The sequence below is a fragment of the Notamacropus eugenii genome, chromosome 1 (assembly GCF_028372415.1).
Source record: "Notamacropus eugenii isolate mMacEug1 chromosome 1, mMacEug1.pri_v2, whole genome shotgun sequence".
NCBI lineage: Eukaryota > Metazoa > Chordata > Mammalia > Diprotodontia > Macropodidae > Notamacropus > Notamacropus eugenii.
Window position 1 is genome coordinate 368,746,496 of NC_092872.1, and position 15,446 is coordinate 368,761,941.

At 41.8% G+C, this 15,446-nt stretch overlaps 1 protein-coding gene across 8 annotated transcripts in view; it reads left to right on the forward strand.

Moving 5' to 3' along the window:
- Window positions 1–15,446, forward strand: part of LOC140518407 (protocadherin gamma-C4) — a 204,745-nt gene that overhangs the window by 45,705 nt on the left and 143,594 nt on the right. Inside the window, exon 1 of one of the 8 annotated variants that reach the window (XM_072630555.1) lies at window positions 72–4,487. The exons of 4 other annotated variants lie outside the window; for them this stretch is intronic. In XM_072630555.1, the coding sequence (XP_072486656.1) occupies window positions 2,058–4,487 (2,430 nt within the window). In that variant the 5' untranslated portion in view covers window positions 72–2,057. Of the gene's footprint in view, window positions 1–71; window positions 4,488–6,004; window positions 9,263–11,155; window positions 14,432–15,446 lie in introns of those variants that run through there. 3 more of the 8 variants (XM_072630574.1, XM_072630570.1, XM_072630563.1) reach the window with 3 other exon arrangements.

Consider the following 15,446-nt stretch of genomic DNA (forward strand, 5'->3'; position numbering starts at 1 on the left):
ATTACCAAACTCCCTTGAATTTTTACATATATGTGTATGTGTCCACACACAAACACATATGTATTTATGTATGTGTGTATGTATATATATACGTACACATATGTATTATATACATACACACACACATACATATGAAGTTTCTACTAAGATGGGTTTTCAAATCAATACAGTACAAACGTATGTTGTAGTACCTAAAATATAAAGACATAGAACTTAAACATATTTAAAATGTGTCAAATTAGTGGATTGTCTTATCGTTTGGCTTTTTTTTTTCTTTGATTTTGGGATGTGTAGTATGGCTGGATTTCTTGTGTATGTTTGTTGAACGAGAGATGCAGGAAGTAGAGTTAAGCTCTTTTTTCTCTTTCATAATATTTTTAGTAAAAGCTCTCCTGCTATAGCTTTACAAATGTCTATGATCCTAAGTGTTGACTCATAGGATTTATGTGGGTGAACCTCCGGCTTTTGTGTGCAGGCTGAATTTAATTTTGATTCACTTTATTTGAAGACTTTGTGTCTCCTTGCGTCCATGAATAGGCTTTTTGCATAAATAATTGGACATTTAAGTAATAATTCAACTAATTTTCATGCCTTACACTGTCTCAGGGTACCATCACTCTAATCCCTTGTGATTAGTTATACTTCTGTTTCTATCTGACGGTCAGCCAACACAATTATAAAGAGATTCATTACATCATTTTCTTTAGGGCATGAAACTTTGACCCCAGAAACTATCATAGATCATTAACTGAAAGAAATATCAAATCTTTGAAATACTGAAGGACATGTCCATGTTTAATTGCTTTGTCATGATAGTCGATATTGCTTTTCATTTCTAAAAACAATATTATATTTTGTCAAATCTACACGGAAGAGCACAGGTTACTCTAAATTGTGGCATCATGATTTTCCTGCTCCAGTTTGTTATAGTTTCTCCATAAACAATACTTAACCTCTGCTGCAGTGCAGTAGAAAGTTCAGGGAATGACATCAGCAGCAGAATGGAAGTCCGGTGATTGGAGGGTAACAACAAAAACAATAGCCGCCTTTATATAAGTGCATTAAGGTTTGCAGAGTGCTTCATAGCTATCACCGCATTTGAGACTCACAGACACTTGGTTGTGGCCAATTACTATTTATGACCTGTTTTTATCACTACATTTTTCACATGTCTGCATTGGGTTATTTGGGAGAACGTTTAAGAAAGTAGCAACTAACTTCAGTGATGCTAACTGTATTGAACTGCAAATTTACAATCATAGAATTTATTTAATCTTTGGTTATACTTTAGAAAGTTATTGCATGATCCAAAAATTAATAATTTATTATCTAGTACAAAATATTACCATGTCACAATGAAACTTATTGTATAGATAATATATTCACATAGACATATAGACAAATATGGGTATTGCTAGAAATATGGATAAATATTCACATATACACTGAGATTAAAACAATCAATATATTCCCTGTTCTTTTAATGGAAAGAGAACATAACAAACAAGTCTTTATATACTTAAGAACGTTTACAAAGTTACTACAACCTCAATGAGGTTTTTGTTTTGGTTTTTTTTTTTTGGCCTAATTAAGATAACAGTAACAGAACCTGAAAATAAAAAAAATTATAAACATTGACAGCAAAGAATTATATGTCCCTACTACCTGTAATTCCTTATATGATCCTGTAAACTCACAATGCAATAGGCCTCCAACTTTATGACTTTAATAATTACTTTCCTTATAACGACAATGCACATAGTACACCATTCTGAACATTGTTTCTTAGAAGGAGGTGCAATAATTGATTTAAACTCTGGGCGCCGCTGTTCACCAATCAGGAAGAGAAACGCCTGGAGAGAGCTAGCACAATTCTCCCAGGTCCTAGTGCACAAAACTCTGCAAGACCTAACACACACGCGCGCTTCAGGGTACGGAGAAACGCAGCCCCCTAACCCTGCATGCTCCAGATTTAGACTCTGGACACGGATCACCAAGAAAATAGAGGAGCCACGAGCTAACCACAGGCAGCGAGGAGTATATTTAGAAGAGAAGCAATGATCACTGGCCAAAAGCACAGAGATGGCAGAAGGCGAATCCTGCTTTGTTCTCTCCTGGGGCTGCTGTGGGAGACCGTGGCTGCCCAAATCCGGTACTCGATTCCCGAGGAAATGGAGAAGGGTTCTTTTGTGGGCAACATCGCCAAGGACTTGGGACTGGAACCGAGGGAATTGTCTGAGCGCGGGACCCGCATTGTCTCCAGAGGTAAGAAGCTGCATTTCGCTCTCAATGTCAGAAGCGGCAGCTTAGTCACCGCGGACAGAATAGACAGGGAAGAGCTCTGTGCCCAGAGCGCCCAGTGCCTGCTGAATTTTAATGTTCTGGTTGAGGATAAATTGAAAATTTATTCCGTGCAAGTGGAAATAACCGACATTAATGATAACGCCCCTCGCTTTCGGGAAGAGGAGCTAGAACTAAAAATCAGTGAAACCACGTCTCCAGGAACCCACTTTATTCTAGAAAGTGCTTACGACCCGGATGTGGAAGAGAATTCCCTCCAGGGTTATAAGCTGAGCCCCAACGATCACTTCTCTCTGCTTGTGCAAAATGCAGCTGATAAAATCAAGTACCCAGAACTGGTACTGGAGAGATCACTGGATCGGGAGGAGGAGCCTACCCTCCACATAGTCCTCTCAGCCTGGGATGGAGGAGAGCCAGTCCTCTCTGGAACTGTTCGAATTCGAGTAACTGTCCTGGATGTAAACGACAATGCCCCGGTGTTTACTCAGCCTGTTTATACTGTGAATGTTCCTGAGAATGTACCCCAGGGGACAGTGTTGCTCACAGTGAATGCCACTGATGCAGATGAAGGAAGCAACTCTCAGGTAAGATACTTTCTAGTGAAAATTCCTGGGAAAACTTCACGAATATTCCAAATGAATTCTGTGACTGGAGAATTATCAACCTTACAAAATCCAGATTATGAAGATGCTGAATTCCATGAAATGGATTTGGAAGCTCAGGATGGTCTTGGTTTCTGGGGCAGAGCCAAAATTCATGTCACAGTTCTAGACGTGAATGACAATGCCCCAGAAGTGACTGTCACCTCTGTCACCAACTCAATCCCTGAGAATGCTCCCCCTGGAACTGTAATTGCTCTGTTTCAAGTACACGATCGAGACTCTGGTGAAAATGGTCGAGTCCTGTGTTCCATTCCAGGTGATCTGCCTTTTAAATTAGAAAAGAAAGTGGACAACTACCATTCACTGGTGACTGACAGGGCTCTGGACAGGGAAAAGGTGTCTGAGTACAACATCACAGTGAGAGCAGTAGACTTTGGGAGCCCAGCTCTGTCTACAGACATTCACATCCTCTTGCATGTGGCAGACATCAATGACAACCCACCCACTTTCAGTCAGGCAGCCTACTCTGCCTACATCCTAGAGAACAACCCCAGAGGAGCTTCCATCTATTCCTTGACTGCCCATGACCCAGACAGTGAGCAGAATGCCTTAGTCACCTACTCCATCATGGACAGCACCCTGCCCTCAGAGGCACCACCACTGTCATCCATTGTCTCCATCAACTCAGAGACTGGTGTCCTCTATGCTCTCTGCTCCTTCGACTATGAACAGTTCAGGGAATTTCAGCTGATGGTGACAGCCAGGGACTCAGGGGACCCTCCTCTCAGCACCAATGTTTCCCTGACTCTGTTCATCCTGGATCAGAATGACAATGCCCCAGAAATCCTGTACCCAGCCTTCCCCACAGATGGCTCCAGTGGAGTGGAGCTGGCCCCACGCTCTGCAGAGCCAGGCTATCTGGTGACCAAGGTGGTGGCAGTGGATGCAGATTCTGGCCAGAATGCGTGGCTGTCCTACCACCTGCTCAAGGCCACAGAGCCTGGGCTCTTCTCCATGGGCCTGCATTCAGGGGAGATCAGGACTGTCCGCACATTCCTGGACAAAGATGCCCTCAAGCAGAATCTCATCGTGGCAGTGACAGACAATGGGGAGCCCCCTCTCTCTGCCACTGTCAGTGTCACCGTGGCACTGGCTGACAGCATCCCCGACATCCTCTCAGATCTCAGCAGCCAGGCCTCTCCTGATCCCCAGGATGACTCTCTCCTCACCTTTTACCTGGTCATAGCTGTGGCTGTGGTTTCCTGCTTGTTCTTTGCCTTCATTGTCCTTCTGCTGGCTCTCAGGCTGAGAAGGTGGTGGTTGCTGCAAGTTGCCCAGTCTTCAGGTGACCATGTCGGGGGCGTTCCCTCCTCCCAGTTTTTGGGAATAGATGGAGTGAGAGCTTTCCTTCAGACCTATTCCCATGAGGTTTCTCTCACCACGGATTCTCGGAGGAGTCAGTTGATCTTTCCTCAGCCCAACTATGCAGACACCTTGATAAGTCAGCAGAGCTGTGAAAAAAAGGTACCTCTATTAATATCAGAAAATGTTTGTATAAGTAAGGATCAGCCGACTTCTTTTCAGGTAGGTCCTCCTTAAGGAGGTCCTTTTTTTAACCTCTATCTTTTATTTTTCTTTGAGATATGAATAGATTTGACCTTTGTTTTCTGTTTGCTATTAACAAATTTCATATTCTTGGAATAACATAGGTTGAAGTGATAGGTACTGGGCATGTAAACTAACTAGTGTATGGAACTCCCCAGTTAAACAACAACAACAAAAACACTATCTTCTCCATTGCAAATGGAAACATATTATCTACTCTTCGTTGCCTTAGGGAGTTCCCTTCAGAACTGGTTTGATTTGCCCAGAGGCACATAGTCAATAAGTAAGGGGTAGCTCTTGAATTCTGGTGTTCATGACTTTGAGTGTGGCTCAGTATCCAATGCAGTGACTCTTAAAGCTTAAGATAATTACAGCTTCTTGATTGCTTGCAAGTGATCTCCATGTTTGTGCCTTGTTCAAAGCATTCAGAGGCACACAGTGTGTCTACTCTTCACAAATTTGGGGGGTAGGGTGTGGGAGGATGTACTAATGCTAAAATTTGATAATCACGTTATTCCCTTTCTAAAAACCCTTTGTGAAAAATTTGTAAATTAACACAATGCTTAATAAATTTGATGTTAAATAGTAGAAGAATTCATGTAACTGTAAAAGGTAAAATTCCTTATTTCACTATCACCACTCTGAGTAATTTTTTAGGTGTGTCATTCAACGTTCTGGTAGTTATCTAAAATTCAGTTCTCACTCTTAAAAAAAACCTTCCATTATGAATTTATTGATTCATAAGAGAAACACATAAACAGATACTCTAAAAATCCTAGAAAGTTTCTTTAACATACTACTGATACAAACTAAACGTCATATAACCTTTTCAACTCTACTTCTATTTATTCAACTGAATTATTTAATTGGCTAAAAGAGCAGCACTTTCAAATGTTTATTTAGTAGATAGATTTTTGAAACATACAATACATAATTTTTAAAATTAGATTTGTTCTTCAGGTGCAGGCGTACTACTGGGGTTGGAAGAGGAGGTGAGGATGGGGGTGCAGGAGGAGACTCAATAATGTCCATAAGGTTCCGATTATCCTCTTCCTTGTGACAGGTTTGACAATGGGTTAAATATGTAGTCATATATGTAGTTTAGTCAAATATGTAGTTTTCTAGTAATACATATGTTATATATCTGTGTACATAGTTTATACACAAACTACAAGTAAAGATATTATGTATGAATGTTATGTGTAAATACATACGTATGTAAATACATAGTCAAATAAACCTGTACTGGTTCTCAATCTCCACTGATGTAAAGAACAAATGAGATCATTTATGCTAAACACTTTGCAAAAGTCAGAATTTCCATACATTTCAGCTATTTTTATAACTACTAATATTTTTTGTTTCTATATTACTTTACTGACTGAGGATGCTTGCTTAATAGAATTATTAAGTATATATTAGGACATAAATCCTGCTTGTAGATTAATGTCTTCTTTTTCTAGGTTTCAGCTATTAAGTCATTAATTTCTTGATGCACCTAGAATAAAAGGATTTTAGTTTTCTTTATTAAACAAATCAATTTAAGGGAATCAATGAGATCCTAAAAAGACTAAGGATTCTTTTTTCTTTCAGTGTTTTTGAAAAAGGAAAATCAAGACCCTGTCCCATTACTCCAGGCATAGATGACATTTGGTAGTGACTTTTCATAAGCAATTGCATAGAGACTTTCCATACATAGCTCATCGGTGGCAAGGTAAAATGATATACTCTGAAGTGACTCCTCCATTTCCTACCTCAAATTTGCTTGACTTATGTCAAATTCTTAATAAGAAGAAAATTAACCTTTCTTAGAGTTTTTAAAGCAGTATAAAATGAAACTAGAATTGCATTAACAATAGCAAGGTTGCATCGGCGAGTTGCCCAGCAGTTTGCTCAAACTGTGTAAATTGTATAGTTAATATGTGTACATTTTAAATCAAGTGAAACGTTACTATCGGAAGGAATAGAAACTGGACTGATGCAAGGATTTATTCTTGAGGTGGGGTTGGGATGGAGGACCAGCAATATTTCATTCTTTGTATTATATGACGGTTGTTGAGATGAGTGCATTTCTCCATGTGAGCCTCTGGGTGCCGCTGTCTACTTATGGCGCGTCGGAGCTAGGTCAGTACTGTCTATAAGAGGCTGCATAATCTTTTCAGCAGTCATAGCGAGCAAGCGAGCGAACCCGTACACATTCATATCCAGAACGCTGATCCCTAAAGATTCCCTGGAAACACTCATATTCATAAGAATCCAGGAAGAGTACGGTCTCTGGTGAGCCCGGAGTAATCTGAAAAACAAGTTTGCGAGATTTTAGAAGCAGGAGAATTTGAAAGATGGAGAAGATTGAGGAGCCGAAGGTCTGGGCCCTGAGGCTGCAGGTACTGTTTCCCTTCTTGGTTTCTTTGTTCAACCTCGCGGTTTCTGAGCAGATCCGCTACTCCATTCCGGAGGAAATGGAGAAAGGGTCAGTGGTGGGGAACCTCGCCAAAGATTTGGGGCTTAATATTCGGGATTTGCCGACTCGGAAACTGCGGGTTAGTTCAGAGAATGAATACTTTACTGTGAACGCAGAGAAAGGAGAATTGCTGGTGAGAGACAGAATAGACCGAGAGGAGATATGCGGGGGCCAATCTGAGTGTGCTTTGGAATTCGAAACAGTCGCTGAAAATCCAATGAATATCTTCTTTGTAATTGTGATGATAGAGGATATTAACGATAATCCACCACAATTCCTTAAAAACTATATTTCCCTAGAAATCAGTGAACTAACACTTCCAGGAGTGAAATTTGCTCTCGCATCTGCAAGAGATTCAGATGTAGGCATGAACTCCCTTAAAACATATCACCTCAGTCCTGACCCCTATTTCTCCCTATCAGTGAAAGAAAGACCAGATGGCAGTAAATACCCGCAATTACTTTTGGAAAAATCCTTGGACCGAGAAATTCAGAGTTCTCACCATTTGGTCCTGACAGCTATAGATGGCGGGGAACCAGCCCACAGCGTCACGGTTCAGATCTGGATCAATGTCACTGACGCCAATGATAATGCCCCAGTCTTTAGCCAGGACATCTACAGGGTCAGTCTTCCGGAGAACTTGCCCTCGGGCTCTTCAGTGCTACGTGTGACTGCCACTGACAAGGATGATGGGGTCAATGCAGAAATCACTTTCTCTTTCCGCAACGAGGACAATGGCAGGAAATTGTTTTACCTCCATCCCAACAGCGGGGAAATTACAACCAAAGATATCTTGGACTTTGAAGAAACAAATAGATATATGATGGACGTCGAAGCAAAGGACGGAGGAGGTCACACAGCACACTGTAACATTCAAATTGAGATTCTGGATGAAAATGACAATGTCCCAGAGGTGACCTTCGTCTCACTCTCTGATCAAATTCCTGAGGACTCTTTGCCCGGAACTGTTGTCGCGCTCATAAAAACACATGACAAAGATTCGAAGGCAAATGGTGAGGTCTCATGTCATATCCAAGAAAATTTTCCTTTCAAATTAGAATCCTCTTCCAGAAATTACTACAAATTGTTGACTGATGGGCCTCTGGACCGTGAGCAGACTGCGAAGTATAACATCACTGTGATAGCCGTAGACAAGGGAAACCCCCCTCTGTCCACCAGCAAAATCTTCACCTTGCACATTGCAGACGTTAATGACAATTCCCCAGTTTTCCTTCAACCTTCCTATGTCGCTTACGTTTCTGAAAATAACCCTTCTGGTTCTTCTATCACCAAGGTCTTGGCAGAGGACCCTGACCTTGAGCAGAATGGCCGAGTGTCCTACTCCATTGTGAACAGTGACCTGGCCCCTCTCACTCTGTCCTCCTACGTTTCTATCAATGGACATAGTGGGGAGATCTTCGCACAGCGTTCCTTCGACTATGAACAGATCGGCACTTTCGAGCTGACACTGCAGGCCCAAGACTCTGGGTCCCCTGCTCTGACAGCTAACGTCAGCCTGAGACTGTTCATAGTGGATTGCAATGACAATGCCCCAAACATCCTATACCCGGCTCTGGCATCCGACAACTCTGCCATTTTCGACATGGTCCCTAGACTGGCCGAGCCTGGCTACCTGGTCACCAAGGTGGTGGCAGTGGACGCTGACTCGGGACATAATGCCTGGCTGGCCTACCACGTGCTGCAGGCTACCGATCCAGGGCTCTTCAGTCTGGGGCTGCGCACAGGGGAGGTAAGGACGACCAGAGCTTTAGCTGATAAAGATGCAGCTCGGCACCGGCTTCTGGTCTCTGTGAAGGATGGTGGGCAGCCCCCTCTGTCGGCCACTGTGGCTTTGCACTTGGTCTTTGCAGACAGCCTCCAGGAAGCACTACCCGAAATGAAGGAGGAGCGCTCAGATATCCTGAACCCCCAGTCTGAGCTACAGTTTTACCTAGTAATAGCTTTGTCCTTAATTTCTGTGTTGTTCCTCATCACAGTGACACTTACCATCACCTGGCATCTTCGGAGAGCTTGCGATGCTGACATGCTGAGTTGTATCCATGTGAATGTTTGCTCTAAGGCTGAACCCGATTTCCCCCCTGACTGCAGTGAAGGAACTTTACCATATTCTTACAATCTGTGTGTGACCACAGAAGCAGGAAAGATGGAATATAATTTCCTCAAATTTACCGGAGTGGCACCTCCCCAGAATCTCCTTTTTGATGACGATTCTGAGGTTCTAAATAACAGTAATGGAGAGCTCAAGGTCACATATGATTTGGTCACTTCTCACGTGAGTTATTACAATCATTTTTGAGGGGTTTTGCCCGACTCATTCTTAAAAGTATCATGTTTCTCTGAATTTGGAGGGTTTGTTTTCAATATTATCTATCTCTAATTTATCAGACAGCATTTTCTTGGTAAACAAATAGTATTTATATTTGGAGCATATTAATTCTGCCTGATGATACATCCTCAGTTTGGGGCAAAGTAAAGAGTTTCTTTGATAGTCTGTGATCTGCATTTTTACCTTTCACCATTCACATTTGCCATGAACTTAAGTTATTGGGATAGTCAAATGAGAAAAATACACTTTCCAGCCAAGTAATTTCATGATTTAAATTAAGTAAAAGGATACTGACAATCATCAGCTAGCAAAGATTTTGTTTTAATTTTTAAAATTGGTTTCATACTCATCATTTTTTAAAAAATGTCCCTTGTTTGAAAGATTTAGTCCTAGTTTAGAGGACCAAAGCTGTCTATGAATCAAGGTATTCAGTAAATAGTGATCATTAAGTAACTGAGGCAAATGTATAAAGGTGTACCTAATCATTTGTGTTCCAGTCAAAGTTTGTCTAAATTAAAAATAGTGGTTAAAATGTTAATGAAATGGCCTATATCTTAACTCAAAATCCCAGGCTCCAGGAATTCTGCATATATGAATATACTTTCCCATAAACAGATCTTTTTATTTGCGGAGGGGAAGCAAAGCATTTGGGGTTAAGCGACTTCCCCAGTGTCACATGGTTTGTGTGTCAAGTGTCTGAGGCCAAATTTGAACTCCTTGCACTACCTAGCTGCCTCACACAGATCTTTGAAGCATAAAGCACTTGTCTCATGCATACACAGGGCCAGAGTGATCACTAATATAATTTATGCAAAGATTACTTGATATTTTCCTTTTTTTAGTAGTTCAAGATATTCCATTGATTCATAGAGAGTTATTGTTTGTTTCTACTTTAAGAGTGGAGTTGAAACTACTCCCACCCCATTCTAGCTTTGATACCTTAACTAGGTTTGAACACTTTCGAATCAATCAATTCAAAGATCTTAGACACAGTCTGAAAAATCCTTGAAAGCCATTGAATGAAATGAAATGACACAAGAAAGGGACTCTGTTCCGATAGTCTGGGAAACTTGATCAGTCCTCCAGGTATCAGATATAAATTGTTAAAGAATAGAGAAGGGAGAGAAACTATATAAAATGAAGCAAGCGTGGCTTTCCAGCACATCCCTAAGAAGGAATGGACTTGGAGGAGGACGGTAGAAAAGTCTTAACTTTGACCTTGTCTAGGTTTACCTCCTCCCTTCTTCCTTACCCCCCTTAACTGGAGGTCTTTGCACCTTCAAAGGGTGCAGTAAATAGTATACCCAGCCAGCTTATGCCAGTGCTTGCAACAGGAGCCAAGCAAAAACTGGAATCATGGAATTCAGTAGAGATGAAGCCCAGCAAAGAAATTACAGCATGTCTAAGGGGAAATTACTGAGCATCATGGAATGGGAGAAAAGAACTTGAGCCCACTTTCCCCTGGAATCTATATGTTCTTGTAGAAGAATATTTCATAGACTGGGGTAGGGGGGATGTTTTGTACCAGCTACTCATGCTTATGTATCACCTTAGTAAATGTCCCTCTCTGAAAGCTACTTAAGGCTAGGTGACTAAATTCATTATCAACAGAAAAACTTGGGGGGATGCATACTAGTGGGGACTTCAAGCAATAATATTAGAAAGTTCCTCCCTGTGTCCCTTAGAATTCTGAGAGAGAGATGCAGAAAAGTTCTGGGGTCCAACTCTTCAAAGGAGAGTGAGCATATATCAAGAGTCCCCAGAGCTTACAAGGGATATAGTGTAGCCACTAATATATATATGTATATATATATGTATATATATATATACACACACATATATTCTACATATGTATATATGTATATGATACACGTGTGTGTGTCTGTGCTGTAGCAATGGATAACACAGAAAGATAGATACCATTAAGTGATGTTTATTTTCATTGGTCGACCAACAACTCAGAATATTCTCTTACTGAAAGTTAGAGGGCCACCAATCTAGCTCACAAAGCCTAACTGGTTTGCTCTTAATTTGACCTAAATGCTTCTGCAACTTGGTATGGAGGAGAAAAAAAATAATTCATTTTATGTCTTGGAATTACTAGTAGTCTAACATCGGAACTGGAGATTCACAATGGCAAAATAAGATACAGGAAAGAAATGGAAAGGGAGCATGAATACTTTCCATACCACTATTTTGAAAAATCCTCCTTAAAAATAAATTCTGTATTTCAAATATAATAAAATGACATAAAATATGATAAAATCTATAAGGAACCCCTGCTTCGGATCAATGCTGTCTGTAATTTTCGAGAAAACTAAATGAAGCACATGTATTTTTTAGATGTTTCCCCAAAGTGGGAATTAATTGGAATTCGAGAGTTTTATAGTTTCCATGCTTTGCCTATGATGCAATAATTGGTTAGGACTCTGGGCGCCGCTGTTCACCAATCAGGGAGAGAGAGAAATCTAGCCAGAGCCTCCCGACTTCCAACAGACAAAGCCAGAAGTTGCTCAGGAGCACAAAGAAAAGGCTGCTCAGACTCACAAGTCCACCAGCAAAACTGAATCAGTCAGAAAACACTCCAAGCTACGTTAACCGTGGTGAATACCGATCTCCAGGGACTTCAAAACTGACCCGGAGAGAACTGTTGGAAGAATAAGCAGAAAAAATATCTTCAGCAAGTTAACAATGGCAGCTCCGCAGAGACTCTCGTGTAGCAAAGGGCGAGTCCTGCTGTGCTTTCTCCTGGGAACATTCTGGGAGGCCGGAGCCGGGCAGATCCGCTACTCTGTGAGGGAGGAGATGGAGAAGGGCACCTTCGTGGGTGATATCGCCAAGGACCTTGACCTGGAACCATGGGAACTGTTGTATCGAGGAGCCCGCATTGTCTCCAGAGGTAAGAAGCAGCATTTCGCTCTGAATGTCAGAACTGGCAGCTTAGTCACGGCAGACAGAATCGACAGGGAGGGGCTGTGCGGGAGAGTATCCGTGTGTACTCTAAACATAGAGATTCTGCTAGAGGACAAAGTGAAAATTTATGGAGTAGAAGTGGAAATAATTGATGTAAATGATAACATTCCTAGCTTTGGGACAGAAGAAAGGGAAATCAAAATCAGCGAAAGCGCAGTGCCAGGAACAAGATATCCCCTCCCAGAAGCCTTTGATCTAGATGTGGGGGTGAATTCAGTGCAAAAATACAAATTGAGCTCGAACCATCACTTCTCTTTGCATGTACAAAACGGAAGAGATGATGCCAAGTATCCTGAGCTGGTGCTGGAGCGGGTCCTGGACAGGGAGGAGGAACCTGTCCATCACCTTACCCTCACTGCCTCGGACGGAGGAAATCCGGCTGGTTCTGCCACTGTGCTCATCCTCGTGACAGTCCTTGATGCAAATGACAATGCGCCAGAATTTACTCAGTCCCAGTACAGTGTGAGTGTTCCTGAGAACGTGCCGGTGAAAACAATCCTGCTCAGGGTGAATGCCACAGACCGGGACGAGGGAATGAATGGGGATGTATCTTATTATTTCCGGAAAATTACCGAAAAAACCTCGGAACTATTCGAATTGAATGCTTTGACTGGGGATGTAACAGTATTGGAAAATCTAGATTATGAAGAATGCAATTTCTATGAGATAGATATTGAAGCCCGAGATGGGGCTGGACTTCTGGCCAGAGCCAAAGTTCTGGTCAAAGTACTAGATGTTAATGACAACACTCCTGATGTCACCATTACCTCCGTTACCAGCTCAATATCCGAAAATGCTGCTGCAGGGTCAGTGATTGCCCTTTTCACTGTGCATGACAGAGACTCTGGGGAGAATGGTCAGGTCACGTGCTCTATCCCAGACTATCTGCCTTTCAGACTTGAAAAGTCCTATGGAGATTATTATAGTTTGGTGACCGACAGAGCCCTGGATCGGGAACAAGTCTCCATATACAACGTCACGGTGACAGCCACCGATGGAGGGAACCCCCCTCTATCCACTTACATTCACATCTCCCTGCACATAGAAGATACGAATGACAACCCCCCGGTTTTTGTCCAGACATCCCATACAGCCTATGTCATGGAGAACAATCCCAGAGGCACTTCTATTTACTCTCTGACTGCTCATGACTCTGATATTGGGGAGAATGGACATATCACTTATTCCATTACAGATGACTCAGTACACGGTGCACCTCTCTCCTCCTGTGTTTCCATTAATTCTGAAACTGGCGTTCTCTATGCTCTGCGCTCTTTTGATTATGAACAGTTCCGGGAATTGAAGCTAGAAGTGACAGCCAGGGACTCTGGGGACCCTCCTCTCAGCACCAACATCTCCTTGACTCTCTTCATTCTGGATCAGAATGACAATGCCCCGGAAATCCTGTACCCTGCCTTCCCCACAGATGGCTCCAGTGGAGTGGAGCTGGCCCCTCGTTCTGCAGAGCCAGGCTACCTGGTGACCAAGGTGGTGGCAGTGGATGCAGACTCTGGCCAGAATGCCTGGCTGTCCTACCTCTTGATCAAGGCTACAGAACCTGGGCTCTTCTCCGTGGGTCTGCACTCAGGGGAGATCAGAACTGTCCGGTCATTTCTGGACAAAGATGCCCTCAAGCAGAATCTCATAGTGGCAGTGACAGATAATGGGGAGTTCCCCCTTTCTGCCACTGTCAGTATCATCATAGCTGTGGCTGACAGCATCCCCGAGATCCTCTCTGAGCTCAGCAATCCCGAGGCTCCTAGTGACCTTAAAGACTCCAGTCTCACCCTCTACCTCGTCATCGCAGTGGCTGCCATTTCCTGTTTGTTCTTCACCTTCATTGTCATTTTATTGGCGCTCAGGTTACACAGGTGGAGGACCTCGAAGTTGCTGGGTGCATCGAGTGGGCATTTTGGAAACATCCATTCCTCCCAATTTGTGGGCGTTGATGGAGTGAGAGCGTTTCTCCAAACACATACCCAAGAGGTTTCCCTCACTACTGACTCTCGGAAAAGCCAATTGATATTTCTGGAACCAAACTATGCAGACACTTTACCAATGCAGCAGAGCTCTGATACAAAGGAATCTCCATTAATACCCCATGAATCAATTCTCTCTAATAAGGATCAGTCCTTCTTACAGGTAGGCTTAAGTTTAATTCTTAATATAGATTTAATAGTCTATCAATTACAACTTAAATTTGAAGGGACTTTTAGTTTTCACCTTGTCTTACCTCTATCCAAATGTCAGATTCTTCTTTCCAACAATCTTATTGGTAGTAAACCTCAGCTGAAGAATACAAGAGATAGAAATCTTATTGATAAAAAAAGTTTTCATTTTTGAAAACTTGTTTTCTTTAATTAAGCTCCAATTTGATTCTCTGAAACTTGTATGCATCTAAATATAAATCTGCCATAGCTACACAGAATCATTCTAATTCTTCTTAGAAATAAAATTAGAGGCAACTGGTGAGGGAATGGATGTACTCTACTTCTTACAATTAGCATTAGGGTCCGTTGATGGCACAGTGAATAGAGTACTGGGCCTGAAGTTAGAAAGACTGGATTTCCAATCTGTCCTCAGGCACTTACTAGTTACGTGACTCCGGGCAAGACATTTAACTTGTTTTCTTCCTTTTCTTTAACTGTAAATGGAGGATGATAATAGCACCTACTTTACAGGGTTGTTCAAATGAGTAGTACTTGTAAAAAGAGCTTAGTACAATGTCTGATTCATAGTAAACACTATAGAAATGCTTATTCCCTTCCCTTTTTTCTGTCCTTTGAATATTTGTGGGTTGCTGTTTTTTATTTCCTAACTCTCTTCGTGTGTGTGTGTGTGTGTGTGCGTGTGTGCGTGTGTGTGTGTGTGTGTGTGTGTGCGTGTGTGTAATTCCCACTTCCTTCAACTGTCCTTTATTTAGTCTTGTTTTAACACTTCTTGACAATTTGGTCTCCTTTTGATAAACAGATTTCATTTTATTAATATGTATCTCAAATTTTGACTTCTAACTAAAGATATAAATCCAACATTATAGGCTAACCAGTATAAAGTTGGAAGACACTGGGTTTTAGTAACATTGCTTCTCTTATTTTTAACAAAGTATTACCATTATTCAGTATGAAATTTCATTGTTTCTTTAGTATCTACATCACCC